At 34.5% G+C, this 20,434-nt stretch overlaps 1 protein-coding gene across 2 annotated transcripts; it reads left to right on the top strand.

Annotated features, from left to right (window-relative positions):
* Positions 1-5,546: 5,546 nt before the first annotated feature.
* Positions 5,547-15,483, top strand: LOC125681549 (uncharacterized). Of its 2 annotated transcripts, none has more exons than XR_007372269.2 (10): positions 5,547-5,874; positions 7,474-7,663; positions 7,761-7,864; positions 8,163-8,294; positions 8,378-8,554; positions 10,178-10,293; positions 10,377-10,497; positions 10,599-11,175; positions 13,437-13,489; positions 14,725-15,483. XR_007372269.2 is itself a non-coding variant. In XM_048921694.2 (10 exons), the coding sequence occupies exons 1-10, from the start codon at positions 5,820-5,822 to the stop codon at positions 14,805-14,807; spliced, it is 1,173 nt and encodes a 390-aa protein (XP_048777651.2). In that variant the 5' UTR covers positions 5,547-5,819; the 3' UTR covers positions 14,808-15,483. The 2 variants fall into 2 exon arrangements, 1 of the variants encoding a protein (XP_048777651.2); XM_048921694.2 differs by lacking the exon at positions 13,437-13,489 and having other exon boundaries at positions 10,599-10,622; positions 11,005-11,175.
* The last annotated feature ends 4,951 nt before the right edge of the window (positions 15,484-20,434 follow it).

A 20,434-nucleotide genomic window follows, 5' to 3' on the forward strand; every position in this document is an offset into this window, starting at 1 on the left:
GCCTTGAAGGAATCAAGATTTGGCGCCAGCACTGTTGAGGTAGGCAAGATATTCCACTCTTTGATGGCACGTGGATGCAAAGATTCTTTCCTGTCTGTGGTTCTACATGATGGAATATGCATGGCTTGACTGTTACTATTTCTTGTTGTTGTTCGGTTAAGTGGTATCAGTTTGTTGGTTACCTCCACTTTCACTTTGTTGTTATGAAACTTATACAGCATGCTGAGTCTGTTCTTCGCCGTTATTCTAATGATGTCCACTCTAGTTGTTGCAACATGTCTGAGACAGATGGGGTGTTGCGATATCTGTTCAGAACATATCTTGCTGTCCTGCGTTGAAACATGTCCAGTTTCTTTTTGTCAGTTTGGTAGTAGGGATCCCATACTGTGCTAGCATATTCTAGGGTGGGTCTAACTAGTGATTTATATGATTTCTGTATATATCTGTAATGGAATGGTATTAAGGTATGTTGCACTCGCGCTTGCGAGCTCATCCTATATTATAAATAGTTTATGTTTGTTCGAACTGGTGAATTACAACATGACTACTGATAGGCTACTGAGTTAGAATGAGTTATATAACGTCTACAAGAAAAACGTTATCAAATTTTAAGTAAGTAGTGTATATCTGATGTGTATAAGAAGTAGCGTATATCTGATGTGTATAAGAAGTAAGTAGCGTATATCTGATGTGTATAAGAAGTAAGTAGTGTATATCTGATGTGTATAAGAAGTAAGTAGCGTATATCTGATGTGTATAAGAAGTAAGTAGCGTATATCTGATGTGTATAAGAAGTAAGTAGCGTATATCTGATGTGTATAAGAAGTAAGTAGCGTATATCTGATGTGTATAAGAAGTAGCGTATATCTGATGTGTCTAAGAAGGAAGTAGCGTATATCTGATGTGTATAAGAAGTAAGTAGCGTATATCTTATGTGTCTAAGAAGGAAGTAGCGTATATCTGATGTGTATAAGAAGTAAGTAGTGTATAAGAAGGAAGTAGCGTATATCTGATGTGTCTAAGAAGGAAGTAGTGTATATCTGATGTGTATAAGAAGTAGCGTATATCTGATGTGTCTAAGAAGGAAGTAGCGTATATCTGATGTGTATAAGAAGTAAGTAGCGTATATCTGATGTGTATAAGAAGTAAGTAGCGTATATCTGATGTGTATAAGAAGTAAGTAGCGTATATCTGATGTGTCTAAGAAGGAAGTAGCGTATATCTGATGTGTATAAGAAGTAAGTAGTGTATAAGAAGGAAGTAGCGTATATCTGATGTGTCTAAGAAGGAAGTAGTGTATATCTGATGTGTATAAGAAGTAAGTAGCGTATATCTGATGTGTCTAAGAAGTAAGTAGTGTATAAGAAGTAAGTAGTGTATATCTGATGTGTATAAGAAGTAAGTAGTGTATATCTGATGTGTATAAGAAGTAAGTAGCGTATATCTGATGTGTATAAGAAGTAAGTAGCGTATATCTGATGTGTATAAGAAGTAAGTAGTGTATATCTGATGTGTATAAGAAGTAAGTAGTGTATATCTGATGTGTATAAGAAGTAAGTAGTGTATATCTGATGTGTATAAGAAGTAAGTAGTGTATATCTGATGTGTATAAGAAGTAAGTAGTGTATATCTGATGTGTATAAGAAGTAAGTAGTGTATATCTGATGTGTCTAAGAAGTAAGTAGTGTATATCTGATGTGTATAAGAAGTAAGTAGTGTATATCTGATGTGTCTAAGAAGTAAGTAGTGTATATCTGATGTGTATAAGAAGTAAGTAGCGTATATCTGATGTGTATAAGAAGTAAGTAGCGTATATCTGATGTGTATAAGAAGTAAATAGTGTCTAAGAAGTAAGTAGCGTATATCTGATGTGTATAAGAAGTAAGTAGCGTATATCTGATGTGTATAAGAAGTAAGTAGCGTATATCTGATGTGTATAAGAAGTAAGTAGCGTATATCTGATGTGTATAAGAAGTAAGTAGCGTATATCTGATGTGTATAAGAAGTAAGTAGCGTATATCTGATGTGTATAAGAAGTAAATAGCGTATATCTGATGTGTATAAGAAGTAAGTAGCGTATATCTGATGTGTATAAGAAGTAAGTAGCGTATATCTGATGTGTATAAGAAGTAAGTAGCGTATATCTGATGTGTATAAGAAGTAAATAGTGTCTAAGAAGTAAGTAGCGTATATCTGATGTGTATAAGAAGTAAGTAGCGTATATCTGATGTGTATAAGAAGTAAGTAGCGTATATCTGATGTGTATAAGAAGTAAGTAGCGTATATCTGATGTGTATAAGAAGTAAGTAGCGTATATCTGATGTGTATAAGAAGTAAGTAGCGTATATCTGATGTGTATAAGAAGTAAATAGCGTATATCTGATGTGTATAAGAAGTAAGTAGCGTATATCTGATGTGTATAAGAAGTAAGTAGCGTATATCTGATGTGTATAAGAAGTAAGTAGCGTATATCTGATGTGTATAAGAAGTAAGTAGCGTATATCTGATGTGTATAAGAAGTAAGTAGTGTATATCTGATGTGTATAAGAAGTAAGTAGTGTATATCTGATGTGTATAAGAAGTAAGTAGTGTATATCTGATGTGTATAAGAAGTAAGTAGTGTATAAGAAGTAAGTAGTGTATATCTGATGTGTATAAGAAATAAGTAGCGTATATCTGATGTGTATAAGAAGTAAGTAGCGTATATCTGATGTGTATAAGAAGTAAGTAGTGTATATCTGATGTGTATAAGAAGTAAGTAGCGTATATCTGATGTGTATAAGAAGTAAGTAGTGTATATCTGATGTGTATAAGAAGTAAGTAGTGTATATCTGATGTGTATAAGAAGTAAGTAGCGTATATCTGATGTGTCTAAGAACATGTGGCTTGGGATTTGGCATGCAAGTTAAAAAAAAAAACTACATATCATTCATGCAAAGAGACCGGCAAATCAAATATACTGCACCTTACGTTTTGGGCATTTCAGGCGAGTGGGTAGTTTTTTTTAATTATTATTATTTGGGTCATAGTTAGACACCTTTCTATATTTATGATATAACAAAGTTTAGGTAAAAAAGAGGCTTCGTCCCTATGATTCGTACTAATTTCTATTTGTCTCTTCCGGTTGCTATGTTTCCACTTTGCGCATTCCTCTCTATTCTTCTTATACTAGAGTTGTTTTCCTCTTATTCATGCAATGTTTGTCCAAGAAAATCAAGGAAGTGGATTTAATGCAGATGTTTGTTTTTATTTAGATAATGTTTATATTGACGATAGAATTGTGTACTGTCTTATCAGTCTTTGGCTTGCGCTATTTATACCCATACAAAGATACATTCCTGGATACAGTAATGTTCTAACATTCCCCTATCTTTGCTCCTCATGGAAATATTAACAGCTGTGAAGGAGAAACTTCAAACGTATTGTGTGGCAACATATTGTGCTCCTTTAGTTAGCTGACCTGTTTTTATATTCTTATGAAGCAAAGTTTATCCAAAAGCCTCTATATAAGAAGATATCTTTTGTCATGGCCTTCAATGCGACATTTAGATATATCGACAATGTTTTATCTATTAGCAAAAATCATTTTCATTGATATGTCGATACGATATCCTATCATTGCTGTCTAAGGTTATTCATACATATTGTTAGGCCATTCGTTACACACTAATTTTGACTACGGATTACTCTGTTTTCTTGATTAAGATATAGGGCCCATGGTGAGTGTGACCTGTCGAAAGGGGGTGTTTAATCCTCTGGGAACCTGATCTCACATCTGGTATGTCCAGGGGTCCGTGTTTGCTCATCTCTAAATTTTGTATTTCTTATAGGATTTATGAGATTGATCATTGCTCATTTTCTTCATCTTTTTATACTTACCACACATTGATGCATATAATCTTAAACATTTATTGTGGGGTATATTTGAGAGATATTTTCTTTTTGTGCTGATCAAAACGTCTTGTTAAAAACCGCCGCGGTGGTCTAGAGGTAGAGCGTTTGCCCTGCATGCGAAAGGTCGGGGTTTGAATCCCTGCCGCGACTTACCTAAATCTTTAAAACAGGTATTGACAGTTCCATCGCCAAACGCTCAGCATCAGCTGATGTGAATATCACAGGTCCCTGGAAATGACCTTAAAAACGGATGTCCCATGTCATAGTAGGTGTGGCATGCTAAAGAACCCTCTCTGCTCAATGGCCGTAAGCGCTGAGCATAGACCTAAATGTGAAGCCCTTCACCGGTCTTGGTGACGTCTTCAAATGAGTGAAAGATTCTCTCTCTCTCTCTCTCTCTCTCTCTCTCTCTCTCTCGAGAGAGAGAGAGAGAGAGAGAGAGAGAGAGAGAGAGAGAGAGAGACGCAAAACAAAATACAATCAAAATATTTTTTTAAAAATTGGGAAAACCTTCAGATATCATTTTTCTCTTTTGTGTATTATGTAAAACACAGGAAAGCATAATCATAGACACTACATGTTTAAAGCGTATTCTAGGAAAAGAAAACTTGGGCTTACAGGGAGTCCAACGGACAACTCAAACCACTGACTTCCTGGGCCCTTTTTATCAGTGTTGCAGGCTTTGATCAGGAGACTGCTGATTAGAGGAACTGTCGTAGATGGTGGAAAATCGGTGGACAAAATAGGAGTGTTCCCATAAATCGTTGAGGACTTCCAACCTAAAGTCCAAGGGTCCATCTGTGAATATGATAATATTATTCATTGCTAACTAGTCGAGTTTGAGTTAGAATAGACGACGTCCGACAACATTATTATTTTATGTTTTAGCGTTATTATTTTAGCCTACTTTTATATAACGCTTTATCTAATCAGGACAAAGTGGTTCGTTTCGCTCCTTCTCCAATTTATTCTACATCACCCCTATCATTGACATTAAAATAAAGAGGCTATATGAATCCTTAACTATATTAACAATAAACCGAAAATTACTTTACGATGTAGATTGTCCAAATAATGACTATAACACGTCATCAACTTTATATATCAAATATAGCACATTCAAATAGATATGTGTTTGACAATTCTACTGTCTATGCATAATAAGAAAATCCCAGCAGATGAAGTAATGTTCACGAATAACCAAAGAAATGCAAAGAGTACAATATATATGCTTCAATTTCATCCCTTTTTTTTTTTTTTTACCTTCGAAACACAATGAAAATCCACCCATGAAAAGATTTCTTGAACATGACCAAATGTAGTTACTTTTATAATCAAAACTATTCAGCAGAAAAGACGGAAGGTCAGACAACTAAAAACATTCCAAATCATTGAGTTTTATAATCTTGCTTACCTCTCTTTCTTCACGCCTCGGTGTGGTTTTACAAACATTTAAATGAGATTTAGCAATTAGATACTAGTGTGTGATTCTCATCTACTGTAAAACTACTGATTTTAATCTCTTAGACGAATGAATTTCTCACATGATTTACATTTGTTTATGAAAGCTTTTGATTTCAATAATTAAATTTCTTGAAAAGAAAGCGAACAAGGGAGCGGGGTCAGCGTGTATATTTCTATCACCAAGGCTCTCGTGAATAGTTCACGTCACAGATCACACCCTTATAGTCAAAATGGAAGAAATCGTTCTCTGTACTACATTAATATTCAATCTTTTGATACTTTTAGTCAATTAATACTGAGAAGAAAAACGAAATGATTCCAACATGAATCGATCACAGTAAATATCAGACTTGATGTGTGCATGCGTGAAAATACTTGTATTTTAAAGTTCGATGATGAATGATGGCGTTTACATTGAAGTAAAATGAATATTTAGAATACGGAGGAACAGTTTATCCGACATGAGGGAGGAAACATGTTTACATTTATTTTTATGGATAACAGCGACTATTGTAGGTAAGATATTCATATCATTTCTTGGTGGAGAAGTGAGTAATGATAATCTGTATGACTCAGGAGCTTGGTAGTATACGATCGTTTGGAAATTTTGGATCATTTTTCGTAACCATGCATTTATATCAGAGAAATATCGTTAAAATTTAGATAATTAGAAGATGTTTTAAATTCACATATTGAAATGGTTTTGGTTTATTTGTTTAACTTCAAGTGCAAGTTAAAATGTAAATGCACAAATAATATTTAACCATGAGCAAATTTATTTATGTCTCTTTCAAAGTCATTATATGACAATCGATTTGAAACATGCTCTCTGGGGATCACTTCTGTTGGTATATGTTATAGTATTCAAACAATAATCATACTTTATTTCATTTCATTCGTTACACTGTCACTCCATATCACACTAGTATATTAACTGGATGTTAATAGTAAATATGTGTAAATGATTTCTTTTTATACATTGTGGCTCCCATCAGTATATGTAAACGGGAATTAACAAATCATCAGCTCCAATGATAACGATGTTCTGTCCAGTCTGAGGAGATAAATCATTTCAACATTTTTATGTTGCCGTCTTAGGGAAGCATTATATTTAAAATTATTGTTAAACCCCTGATTAACAAACCATCAACTCCAATGATAACATTGTTATGTCCAGTCTGACGAGAAATTATTGTTATACCCCCTGACTAGAAAGACAAAGTGGAAAGTTGATGGATTATGACTTAATTCTATAAATATTAAAGATCGAACAACAAATTCTGACCACTTTCCGTGGATTGAAAATACACAATAACATCACTTATTGAATTAAAGGTCTTTTCATTTTGAATAACAGGATATCCTTAAGAATGTATACATGCTTGGATGTATTCAATGTAGAAGACAAGAGTTCTACGCCATGCTTTTACCAATCTATAGTTTGTGTGTTTTGTTAGAAATCTAAAACGAAATCGTAGCACTACACCACAGCTGAAAACCTGTGTGATGTATTCCCAAAAGTTAACAAAGCTTCGTAATTCTATAATAACCTATTTTTATCTGACCATTTTGTCAAAGAAAGCACCTAAGTTAAATCTTTATTCAGAATAATTACTGGTTGTTCACTTCCATTCATGGGTCAATAATAAGAACCGTTTGTGTATAGGCCTAGAATTTCTACTGTCTTTCAGTATCGAGTCGGTGCTTTGTTCACCGCCGCGTTTCATTGCTTTGCATCTAGTTCCTGTCAAACAAAGGAAACACGTAAATGCTATGAAGACATATTTCACGTCAGCGAAAAGGAAATGAGAGTCAGTTTTATTCAATTATTTGCATCTGAAAAGTTCTACAAACATAATAATCTGTTGAATTAAAAAGAATCATTCTATGTGTATGAATGTTTTCAAATGTCTACATATTACAATTGTAAAGCTTGAAGAAATCTTTTTTTCTGCGTTCAGCTTGTCTAGTGAAAACATGTAAGAATTTGAAAAATATGTTTATAATTACATTGTATTTTGCAGGGGATAGAACTTGAAGTCATTTGACTCAACAAAACTTTTTCTCTAAGTGTTATCTTCAGCCGAAGTGTTATAATACATGTTGTACTTATAGGGGTGTATAGTTGTACACTTCCTACAGAATGGGATGGAGAGTGGCATGATAGCAGCGAGACAACAAAGGACATCACATTCACTCTCTCTGACAACTACGTGGAGGGATGGAGTCACCAAATATATTCGACCGCTGTGACGTCATGGACGTGTATAGCAGATGATTCCTCTAACAATCTACTGCTATTTAAGTAAATGAAATCGTTTTTGTCGTTTATCATAAAATTGCACTTACATGTAGATCACTGAGTTTTGAGATGAACACAAGTACATTGATTTTATTTAAAGGTCAAATCAAACAGTTGACGTCTTTGGTGCACTTCATAACGTATACCGTTGCATGAAATGGGAAAAGTTGACAGATTACTCATATACGTATTCAATCTATGCAAGTGAGTACTTTTGTGATTTTCCGTACATCTGTATCATTTCATAAATTTTCTTGCTACTAGTAATTTAATTACTATGTATCTTAGTCATTCTTCGATTCTAGAAACAATAAATTGATTATCGTTTATCATCTGTTACAAAATCAATCCCAAATATATTATTATCTTTAAATAAACACATACACAAGCGCTTTGTTTGGAATGATGAATTCTTTGGGAGGAGAACAGTCATGTTTGTAGTATCTGTTATAAGTAGATTTCAAAAGCATGACATAGTACTAATTATGTACATCTTTTGTAGATATAGAAGATAATGCAGGAAGCAAACGTGTGCTACTTCTACCAACTACAGACACAGTCAACATTATTAATGGATGTGATCCCTCTCTAGGATTACCTTCAGCGATAGAAACTGTTGTTCTGATCAAGAAAGGTATATTGGAATAAAAATACTCATCTCAAAATAATCTTAACCGAGAATGGTTTAACATATATACACAACTTGAATATTTCTAGGTTACATTCAGAATGCTACACAGAATTGTCCGACGCCTTTATTGGGGAGTTTTAACTATACCTTCAATGACAGCTCTACAGCATACTGTGAAGGTGATAGTGTCTGGAATGTTTGTTCGGATCGAACTCAGATGGTGGTCAACTACACTCTGTGTTCAACGATGCAGTTCTATTCAAGTATGTCTCAAGTTCAGTCACATAAATTCTAAATGCTGTAACTAAAACAGTAATGCGTAAAGCATCAGAAGAGTTTAGTTAAGACTATCATTACACATAAAACTAGTCGCATGCATTTTTACATACACCATCATTGTCATACGTGGACATGCATTCGGTCGAAGAAAGGTGTTGTCATTTAATCTTCCAAAAATCCTGATCTCGTGGAGATCTGTTAGAAAAGGTCTTCACTATCCCTTGCTTGTCGTAAGAGGCAACTAAATAGGGCGGTCCTTTGGATGAGACCGCAAAAACAGAGGCCCAGTGTCACAGCAGCTGTGGTTCGATAAAGATCCCTCCCTGATCAAAGGCCGCAAACGCCAAGCTTAGGCCTAAATTTTCCAGCCCATCAGCGGCAATGGTGTCGTCTTCAAATAGGTGAAAAATTCTCGAGCGGGACGTTAAACAATAGACAACCAACCAAACCGAAAATCATGGGTCAAGCACATCATCTGAAGCACTGATTAAAGCCATATATGAAACGTTTCATGCATGCAACCTCTGCTCACAAAGAATTAACTTAGTCACTCACCCGGAAAATAGAGGTTTATTGCGGGATCTGAAGCAAATGTATTTGGATGTATCCTTAAAAGTATCGTGAATGCATGGTTCACTACATAGTTATTAGGAATTGAACCTACTCACAAATGTACATGGTCACTAATCTAGAAAATATAGCCGCTTTGCTAATTTCCCGTTTCTGAAAACAAACCCTCTAATATGTGCATCCCTAACAGTATGACCCTTTTAAGTGTCATTAATCTCGAAGATGATAATTACTCAGAATTAAATATACCTACAAAATTCAATTTAATCATCCCTCCAAAAAATGTAAGTCAATGGATGGATGTAAATCATTACTGGACATTCATTGGCTAAACACAGCAATCTATTACAGAGCCAGAATTTCAATCTCGTAAGTGTAATTCCAATTGCAAGTATCAGAGGAATTTGACCCTCTTTGATCTGTATTCCAATAGGATATTCGGTTAATACAACTGTACTACACGAACCTTTAGCCTTTCGACGCTGGTTCGATCTTCATTATCGGCAGTGGTTGTATATGCATGATATGGGAGGGTATAGTGGTCCCTCACTTGGATACGTGGTTTTCCTTCCATTACTCAGTCTTCATCCCGCACTAATGATCATGCATGCCAATAGATCCACAGAAAGCACCAAAATCGAAATGTGTTCTTCGTTTAGCAAGGAATATCACGGCATTTATCATCCAAAGATGAAAAAATATATCTCTATGAATTTATTAACATTTTGTATTGTATCATCATGCAAAAACAAGTACTGTTATATTGTGCCATATTCTATCTCATTGATATAGGATTATTCGTCAAACCCAAATTTAAATTCTTTAACTTCAAAGCACATGTATATTCATAAGATTTACCAAAGTCAATTCCAAAAATTTGCCACTTCTTAGAATGTATGTAAAACTTATACGGTACCTATTTTGATGCACCAGATGCACATTTCGACAAATAATGTTTCTTCAGTAATTCTCAAGCCGAAATTTTGGAAATTCGAAATGACAATAAACTTGTAATATCAATAATGCATTTTTTACAGCCAGTGGTGTTGCATACTGTGCATACTCCACCTCAGTAGGAAGCAATTATTACGTCACAGTTGTTAACACAGATACCACAGTGGATTTTTCTTCCACCTTCCGATTTACCTGCTACGTAAGTCCAGTTCTTATACCACATCACATAAATATTAAACTAGGGATGTTTCCGAGTGTTCAATGTGTTCTTGGTGTTCATAGGCCGTGACGACTTCCGGTGATAAAGTGTACGCTAGTGACAACAAGGGGGCCTGTGGACAAAATCAGACCGCATACAACAAAATGAGCACAGGGTCCGGAACTCTTATCTTTACTGCTTATGGTAAAGTTTACATTTCCTATACATTGGCCTTGAATAGTGAATGAAATGTAATTTAGTCAATATTTCAACATTGTACATGATATTTCTTCTCTAATTTTCAGAAACATGCCGTAAGTATGCGCTAAGTACTAATACTATTACTCACATATAGCGTACATGCTAATGCAGTAATGGTGTTGTTAGTGAAGGAAAATTGCAAAAGAAAACGTAACTGTTTAATTACACGAACATGTAACAGTCATCTGTACAATGATGAACATTTTAAAGAGAGTTATGACTGATAATGTTTTTAAAATGAAGAGGTGAAGTTTTATATCTTGATATGTACAGAATCATCTGATTGTTTATATTTTTCAAATTGTTGCATGCTTTCTTAGAAGAGAGTAAGTACTATTATAGAGTGTTATTAACCAATCCTTCAATACATGTTCAATATACATAATGTGTTTTATTTTTGTTAAGAGTGATTAAAGTGGTTTTCCCCCACAGCATTCACGTCATCCACAGGCGGATCTACGGCTTCGGAGAGCTCCAGTAATTTAGGCCTTATTGCTGGTGCCGTGGCGGCGGTCCTCGCGATAGCGATAGCAGTTGTAGTTGGAGTCGTGTTGTATAAAAAATTTAAAGCCAAGATAAATCCGAGGGACCATAGCGATGAAGAAAAAATTCAACCTCCAGGTAGCAATGCTTACAAATATCATTCAATGTAGGTCATAATGTTGTAGCAAAGTTTTGAAAATTCAAATAATGTATTTATTAAAGATTTAATGGCTCGGGAGGTTTCCTGTGTGTGACAATGTTATTTAAGAAAAAAATCACAATCGATACCATATGTAGTATTTCCTTACCTTTCTATATCTATTGGAAATCACTGGCAAAAATAAATATAATTCTAAAGAATGTTAAGTGCATGATCTGAAAAGATAAATGGCCGGGTTAACAATTGCGCATTCTCGCCAGTGCCTCATGGTTATGTATGATTACACATTTTATGACCTGTGTAAATATTCATTAATATCAACTATTTGAAGCGTCTTTATACGTTCAAAACGAGGGCAAAGAAGTGTTGACCTTGAAGAAGGTAATGTTTATGTATCGGTCTCCCGCATCTAGATATACTAGTACTAGTACAAAATGTAGATGCTAATATAGAAATGGTTTCCATGACATCTACCAATATAATTAACACTTTGAAGGGGCGGATCCGGAATTTTTTCAAATGAGGGTGCGACCCAAGTTCGTTTCCTTTCCGCCCCAAAAAGGGGGTGGGGTGAAGAACCCAGAATGGCAAAAAATACAAACCACCCCCTCTAGATCCGTCCTTGACTCAGTGTATGATATTAATATAAATACAGATGACTTCATGTAACGGAGACTGTTAATCCTGCTAGATTTATATGTTCCTAATAAGTATCTTTTTATCTATAAGAACTTTTGCACAATTTCTATGGGACTATGTTAAAATCCAATCAATAATCTTGAATTCCCTGCATGTTTTGCATGAAGGAAGTTCTGGTGATGGAGACAGCCGGAATTGGACTTCTTCTATTTGTTGGTTGCACGGTGCCTTAGGTTTCCATATTTAATTAATTATAGAATAGGTACATTTCACTCATCCAATATTGATTTGCTATTCTGATATCTAGTAAGGTTATCGGTGCTCTGATATCAGTATAACTATAACATCTGTTTGATGATCCACGGATATCAGTATAACTATAACATCTGTTTGATGATCCACGGATATCAGTATAACTATAATATCTGTTTGATGATCCACGGATATCAGTATAACTATACTATCTGTTTGATAATCCACGGATATCAGTATAACTATAATATCTGTTTGATGATCCACAGATATCAGTATAACTATAATATCTCTTTGATGATCCACGGATATCAGTATAACTATAATATCTCTTTGATGATCCACGGATATCAGTATAACTATAATATATGTTTGATGATCCATGGATATCAGTATAACTATAATATATGTTTGATGATCCACGGATATCAGTATAACTATAATATCTGTTTGATGATCCACAGATATCAGTATAACTATAATATCTCTTTGATGATCCACGGATATCAGTATAACTATAATATCTGTTTGATGATCCACAGATATCAGTATAACTATAATATCTGTTTGATGATCCACGGATATCAGTATAACTATAATATCTGTTTGATGATCCACAGATATCAGTATAACTATAATATCTGTTTGATGATCCACGGATATCAGTATAACTATAATATCTGTTTGATGATCCACGGATGCAATTAATCAGGACTTTACAGAGGGAACACAAGTGGTCTCTGGTCCATCTTATCATTTAACTAACCTGAAATCCCTTATATAGAATTAAGGTTTGAGCATTTAACCTTTATCAATGCATTTACAATGTATCATATACATGTGTAAATGATCAAAGTAGCTGCAATAAAGATATTGTTTAATCAAGAGAAAAAATGGATATTCTCAAGATTGCGTAATTGAATTTGTTCAACCTCAAAAACTCGATCTATTGTAGAAAGTTTCAATACCATAGCAATTATCATAATTTCTTTAGAAATGTCTGCTTTATAGATAAATACCTAATTCAACTTTTTCAATGGTTCTTGAGATTAAAATTGGTGCTCTGTCGACCAACAAGGGCATATGAAATAATGAAAATGTTCTTTTATTAAACTGAATGTAGTGTCACTAACGTTAAAATGAAATGGGATATTATGTACTTGGGATTTCCATTGTTGGAAACATTTGATATCGATCTTGACTTACCTTTTTCAAGATTGGTATAAAATGATGCGTCTTATTACTACAATACATTATTATTTGGCTTTGTCTGACGTATCTTAAGAGATCAGATTTTATCTCGGAGTATCATTGGCGATATTTATTATTTCTGGCTTTTCGAAATTAGAAAAACCTCCATCACCATCAGATTTAAATGGCAATGAACTCAAGACGGACAAGGTTTGTATGACGTATGGTATGAAGGTATTGCACGAAGACTGGGAACCTGTATGGGGTTTTAATCTGTGTATATATAATGTTAGGAAATTGCACGACTTGATTGTATAGTTTTGGTGCTATGGACAAGACGTGTGTATGTTATGATACAGCCAATGTGGTTGTGGGTCTGAAGTGGTTTTTTGTTGTTCTTTGATTCATATCCTTTTTATCACTTCCACATGCAAATATAGATATAATGGTCCTTCTAAGTACAAATATAGGTAATAATGGTCAACATCGGTATATTAAACAAGCAATTATACATTGCGCTAAACAGTGTGATACCTAAGGATCTCCATTTCAATTGAAAATACCTACCTTTATATCGGGGAAGGACTGCGATTAAGGGGGTAAAACTACCATCAAAACGTATGGCTTTCAATAAATACCGGTACATTGATGCAGTATCACTAGTTTCATATGGTAAATTATTAAGCCTTTTCGTATAATTTTGTGTTAGTAACATTGACAATTTTGTATACTTTGTGACGAAGTTGAGCGCTTATAGCAAATTTGTTTTTACATCTTTAAGATGGAGAATGTAAATTCAAATCTTTCTTATATCAACCTGTTTGTAATGTTATTTCAAATTCCAATAATTGAAAAAATGATCAGTTATGGATCAATATTGATATCAAGGGACACACAGGTAAATCGTTTGAAACACACTAATTCATTTTCGAAATGCTATTCAACCGTATACTACAGCAATCAAAATTTCGTTTGCAATTTGTATACGGCAGAGGGTATTCATTTAATGCTATGTCAAATTGCAACATGTCTTCTTACAGCCTTAAAAACCAGCACAACTAGACAGCCTTACTGTGTTTTTACTGATCTCGTGATAAATTTCCTTTTAATTGAAAATAGCCCCACAAGATATATATTTGACGAATGAACGAATATGTACATGTGATATTTGCCGAAATACAAAAATTATTAAATACAGCTTATATAGGTTCACGGTTTGTTATTTTTACAGTTTATTGTCTATATTTCCCACAGTTTGAATTTCACGGTTTTCGTTTCCACTATGTGTTAAATATTTCTACTGCAACTTTGTTTTTTTAATTTCACGGTTAGGCCTTTAGTAAAGTAAGAAATATTAATCTACAGAATTGAAGAGGAAATAAACGAAATAGAAGAGGGGGAAACTTATTCGTGTGCTGAAATAGATGTGGATTTTTTTTTTACAGATCCTGTCGTGACCCCAAAGGATGCTACCGTGATAGAACTCCCAAAAGAGAAACCAAACGCTCTTCCCCCGATACCAAAATAGTCATCAAAATCATCATGCACGATCCGTCCAAATGGATTAAAACTTGCACATTGCCGATAAATGAAAATCATTGCTTCGGTCCTAGCCTTTTGCTAAATAAATGTGGTTCATTCGTAAATTATTTATATTGCAGATACTTGTAAATTATCTACTCATGTGTCATTAATTAGCATTTCTTATTTTAAAAAAATATTTAATGCTTTATTTTATTTTTACAAATATTTCATATACGTGTATTTCTTTTGTAATAATGTTTGTAATGACGTCCCCTTTCTATTCTCTTTTTTTATACCATGATATACCTGTAGCAATTTTAGTTTTATAGATCTGCTGTGATATTGTGAAAACTGTAAAAGATGTTACATGTACATGTTGTCTGCGGATTGCAGGTTAATATATGCAAAATGACACCTATTGCTATGTTCTGTTAAGGTATATTCTGTAAAGGAAGTTCTCTAATGGTATATTCTGTTGAGGAAATCGTAGCTGACAAAGAAAAAAAACCTTACTTGTATACTGTATTATGTGAACTTTTTAAAATTCAGCAGTTGACCTTTCAATGAAGTGTGATATCATATTTTTTTAATACAGCAATACTTTTGAGCATGTCTTTCATTTGCTGTTGTATACGTACAGTGCATTTATTGAAAAATAAAACATGAATGATTTTATTCACTTCCATGTTCTTTTATATATACATTGATGTAGTAGGGCAATATCTGTATCTGTAATGAAAAAAATCCACGGAAAACTGTTTGACCTACTTTTGGCTCAAAAGTAGGTCAAGGACAGATCAATCCAGCTGAAATGCAAGCTGAACTTGTATTGAAGAGGAAGCTTTCGACTAAATTTCAACGCAATATCTGTATCAGTAATGGAAAAAAACCAACGGAAAACTGTTTGACTATTATTAGCTCAAAAGTAGGTTAAGAATGAACCAATCCAACTGAAATTCAAACTGAACTTGTATTCCTCCAAGAGGAAGCCTTTGACTAAATTTCAGCGCATTATCTGTATACGTAATGAAAAAAGCCCGGAAAATTGTTTCATCTATTTTAAGTCTGAAAGGTCAAGGACAGACTAATCCAGCTGAAATGCAAACTGAACTTGTATTATTCTGAGAGGAAGCCCGTGACTACATTTCAGGGCAATAACGACACCAACAATAACGACCTAGGCCTGTGCATTCTTTCCGGGACAATAAAATGATTTATGCCAATATTTATATAGATATAAATGTAATAAAAAAAGAAAATAACAAACTACACTAAAACTAAACTACAAATGTCGGGGTGACTAGGGCGTCTTTATACTGAATAGCGTCACGTTTTTCACAGACATTTGAAACGCGTCTGTTCTCAGCGAGGGTCAAGAGTAAGAATAGACGCGTTTCAAATGTCTGTGAAACACGTGACGCTTGTAGTTTTGACTCTCGTTGAGAATAGGCGCGTTTTAAATGTGTGTGAAAAATATGATGCTTTGAAAGAAGTATGTACGTCTTTGTGAAATAATATAAATAATACTATAATTTATTTCTTCCCGACCGGTCACAACTAGGGGTGGGTGCTCGTTTCGCAACCAGGAGAGGTCCTGGTTTGCGTCAAAATCTATTCCAATTTACATAGGTATCGACAAATGACAGTTCATTCGCTAAGCGACTTAAAACCGGAGGTCCCGTGTTACAGTTGTTACAGTTGGCATTGGCATGATAAAGAACCTTCACTGGAACGGCCTTGGGTGTCATGCAGAGGTCAAAACTTACAGCGGGGTGACGTCTGCTTCTTCAAGGGGACATCAATCAACAAAACAATAGGCAATTGTTCCCGACTTGTCAGCAGACACATTTAATATCTCATCGTTAAAATGTGACAAAAATCACACTTAAAACAAACACGAAAGGAATCTCGCTGAGGATGATGTCATAAGGTCACTCTCTGAACACACTTAGCTTATCAAACTTTTGTTGTGGATTAGCCGGTTGTCTTTGTGGACAATAGTGCCTTCCAACCACTCCAAAATGTATTCTATTCATCAATAAAACCTTTTCTTCGGGTCTCTGTTAAGGTATTTCTTTGATATGATCGTTTTACTTTATTTCAAAAAGAAAGTTGTTTCGACATGTGCGGTTTTAACCAGATGTTTGTTATTTTAAGACAAGAGGACTCACTCATCCTGTTTCTTCCTTTGACTGTGATTTGAAATGAAGCTTCATCTAAGACTATTGACATGCATTTTTACAAGCGCCATATCATAGGCACCTGGTCCCACTCCTGATTTGTCCTGGGGTTCGGGATACCATTCTCTTACAATTGTGTTCTTTAATTAATTATAGGATTTATGAGATTGGTCACTCTTCGTTATCTTCGCATATTTACATTTGTCATCGTGTTTCCTTACAATACTAAAGAAATTAATATTAAATTTTTGGATGACATGAACTCGGTCAGGTGAACAGACTTTCTCGCATATGAATACAATCAACGCTTCATATGAATACAATCAACGCTTCATATGAATACAATCAACGCTTCATATGGATACAATCAACGCTTCAAATGGATACAATCAACGCTTCATATGAATACAATCAACGCTTCATATGGATACAATCAACGCTTCATATGAATACAATCAACGCTTCAAATGGATACAATCAACGCTTCAAATGTATTTGGGTATAATATACTTTCACTTGGCTTCTTGTTTTCGCAATAGTTTAGTTTGGTTGTTTACTAATTAACATCCCTCTCAAGAATTTTTCACTCATACAGAGACATCACCATTGCCGTGAAGGGCCGCAACATTTGAGCTATGCTCGGCGCATTGGGTCAAATGCCATGTGACGTGTTTCATACCGATTGTGAGACCGTTCGTGGCACACTGATTTTGACTACGGATAATTCCGTTTACCTGATCAAGGTATACGGCACATGGCGGGTGTGACCGGTCGACAGGGGATGCTTACTCCTCTTAGACACCTGATCCCACCTCTGGTGTGTCCAGGGGTCCGTGTTTGCCCAAATATCTATTTTGTATTGCTTATAGGAGTTATGAGATTGATTACGGTACGTTATCTTCACCTTTCATATCATTTCTAGAGTTTCATTGGAAGATGACATTAAGTTGGTACGTGATCGAATCGTCCTTCAAAAACTGCTGTCTTATTTCTTAATTGTTCATATGCGAATTTCAATGTTGCAGAATCTTGGGATTGAATGTAACTCTTAAATTATGAAAGGTGAAGATAACGAACAGTGATCAATCTCATAATCCTTATAAGCAATACAAAATACAGAGTTGGGCAAACACGAACCCCTGGATACATCAGAGGTGGGATTAGGTGCAGCGTAGGAGTAAGAATTCCCTGTTGACAGGTCACACCCGCTGTGAGTCCTATATCTTGATCAGGTACATGGAGTTATCCGTAGTCAAAATCAGTGTGCTAAGAACGACCTAACAATCGATATGAAAAACGTCAGACAACATTTGACCCAATGATAGGTTGTATTGGCAAACTAGATCGTCATAACGACCATATAATTTGCGAACTGCTGATTTTAAAGAAAACTGTTGAAACCCCATAACCATCAACTTGTTTGTCAGTAACTTGCTTCGATTTTAAAAATGATCATACGCAGAACACGCTCTTGCGTATCGAATCAGTTGAGATATATACACACCATCTGCAGGTGATAATGGAATATTTCTACATAAATATGGGACGTCGACGATAGAGAAGTTGAAATCATCCCGTTTGTCATAAAGTTGAGTTGTTAGTTTGCCATTAACATCTACTTTCAATAAGATTGAAACTATAATTGTTATCAAGAGTCCATGATTAGACATTGTCAGGATATCCATCAACACTCAGTATGTTACAATCTATCTGTACATAGTGATATATATCAAACAGCATTCTACAGACCCTACTAAAGTATGTTACAATCTATCTGTACATAGTGATATATATCAAACAGCATTACTACAGACCCTACTAAAGTATGTTACAATCTATCTGTACATAGTGATATATATCAAATAGCATTACTACAGACCCTACTAAAGTATGTTACAATCTATCTGTACATAGTGATATATATCAAATAGCATTACTACAGACCCTACTAAAGTATGTTACAATCTATCTGTACATAGTGATATATATCAAACAGCATTACTACAGACCCTACTAAAGTATGTTACAATCTATCTGTACATAGTGATATATATCAAATAGCATTACTACAGACCCTACTAAAGTATGTTACAATCTATCTGTACATAGTGATATATATCAAATAGCATTACTACAGACCCTACTAAAGTATGTTACAATCTATCTGTACATAGTGATATATATCAAATAGCATTACTACAGACCCTACTAAAGTATGTTACAATCTATCTGTACATAGTGATATATATCAAACTGCATTCTACAGACCCTACTAAAGTATGTTACAATCTATCTGTACATAGTGATATATATCAAACAGCATTACTACAGACCCTACTAAAGTATGTTACAATCTATCTGTACATAGTGATATATATCAAATAGCATTACTACAGACCCTACTAAAGTGTGTTACAATCTATCTGTACATAGTGATATATATCAAACAGTATTCTACAGACCCTACTAATGTCGTGTTTTAATACTAAATTCAACCCGCGCCAAAAGGCTTTACTTGGAGATGAAGTTCGGATTTTGTGTAGATTAAAATATTGCCTCACAGCTGTAACGTTAAAAGTGTTTGACAGGACAATTAAGTAAACATTCACTATTTAAGTGTTTAAATGAGACACAAAATACTTTATTCGGCCTAATGTTACTAATTTTGTTACCAGAAATGTAATACAAGTATCGTCCAATTCAATTTCTTTTCTGACTTCAATGATTTGCTAGAAATGTTTCTTTTTTCAACTCTAAGCCACTGCATTGAGTTGTGGTAAGTACTGTACAAAATACGATGAAAATTTTATCTGACATTGCAATGCGTATTTTTCACTTTCCTGCGTATGTATGCCCTATGAATAATTCATACTTACAAATTTTCTAGAACTGCACACACTCCTGAAGAATGATCAACTAAAAAACAGGGAAAATGACACAATGAATACACGTGTGAGATAAAAAAGCCCTATCACTAACCATTGAAAAGTTATGGCGTAGGCTAACTTTTTTCAAAAGTAGGTTTAACTCCAAGGTGAAGGTCAAACATATTGATAACTAAAGTAAGATCTTGTAAAAAGGAAAATACATGTGAAATATGAAAGCCTTACCACCATCCATTCAAAAATTATATGCAAGGTTAAACTTTTTGCGGCCAAAGTAAACAGACTCACAGACAGACCAAAAACTGTATGTCCCTAAACTCCGATTACGGGGACATGAAAATCAGCCTCCAAATTTAGTGTCATAGGTACAAGTAAAGTACCAATTCATCGTGGCATTTACTTCAGTGCAGACAAGTTGTTCCATATGGTGGCATAGTTCTGTCACCACTTGTCAGATAATCATGTTCACTTGTCAGATCTTTATGTTGTCTTGTCAGATCTTTGTGTCGACTTGTCAGATCTTTGTGTCGACTTGTCAGATAATCATGTTCACTTGTCAGGTTTTT

This window comes from Ostrea edulis, chromosome 2 (genome assembly GCF_947568905.1).
Source record: "Ostrea edulis chromosome 2, xbOstEdul1.1, whole genome shotgun sequence".
NCBI lineage: Eukaryota > Metazoa > Mollusca > Bivalvia > Ostreida > Ostreidae > Ostrea > Ostrea edulis.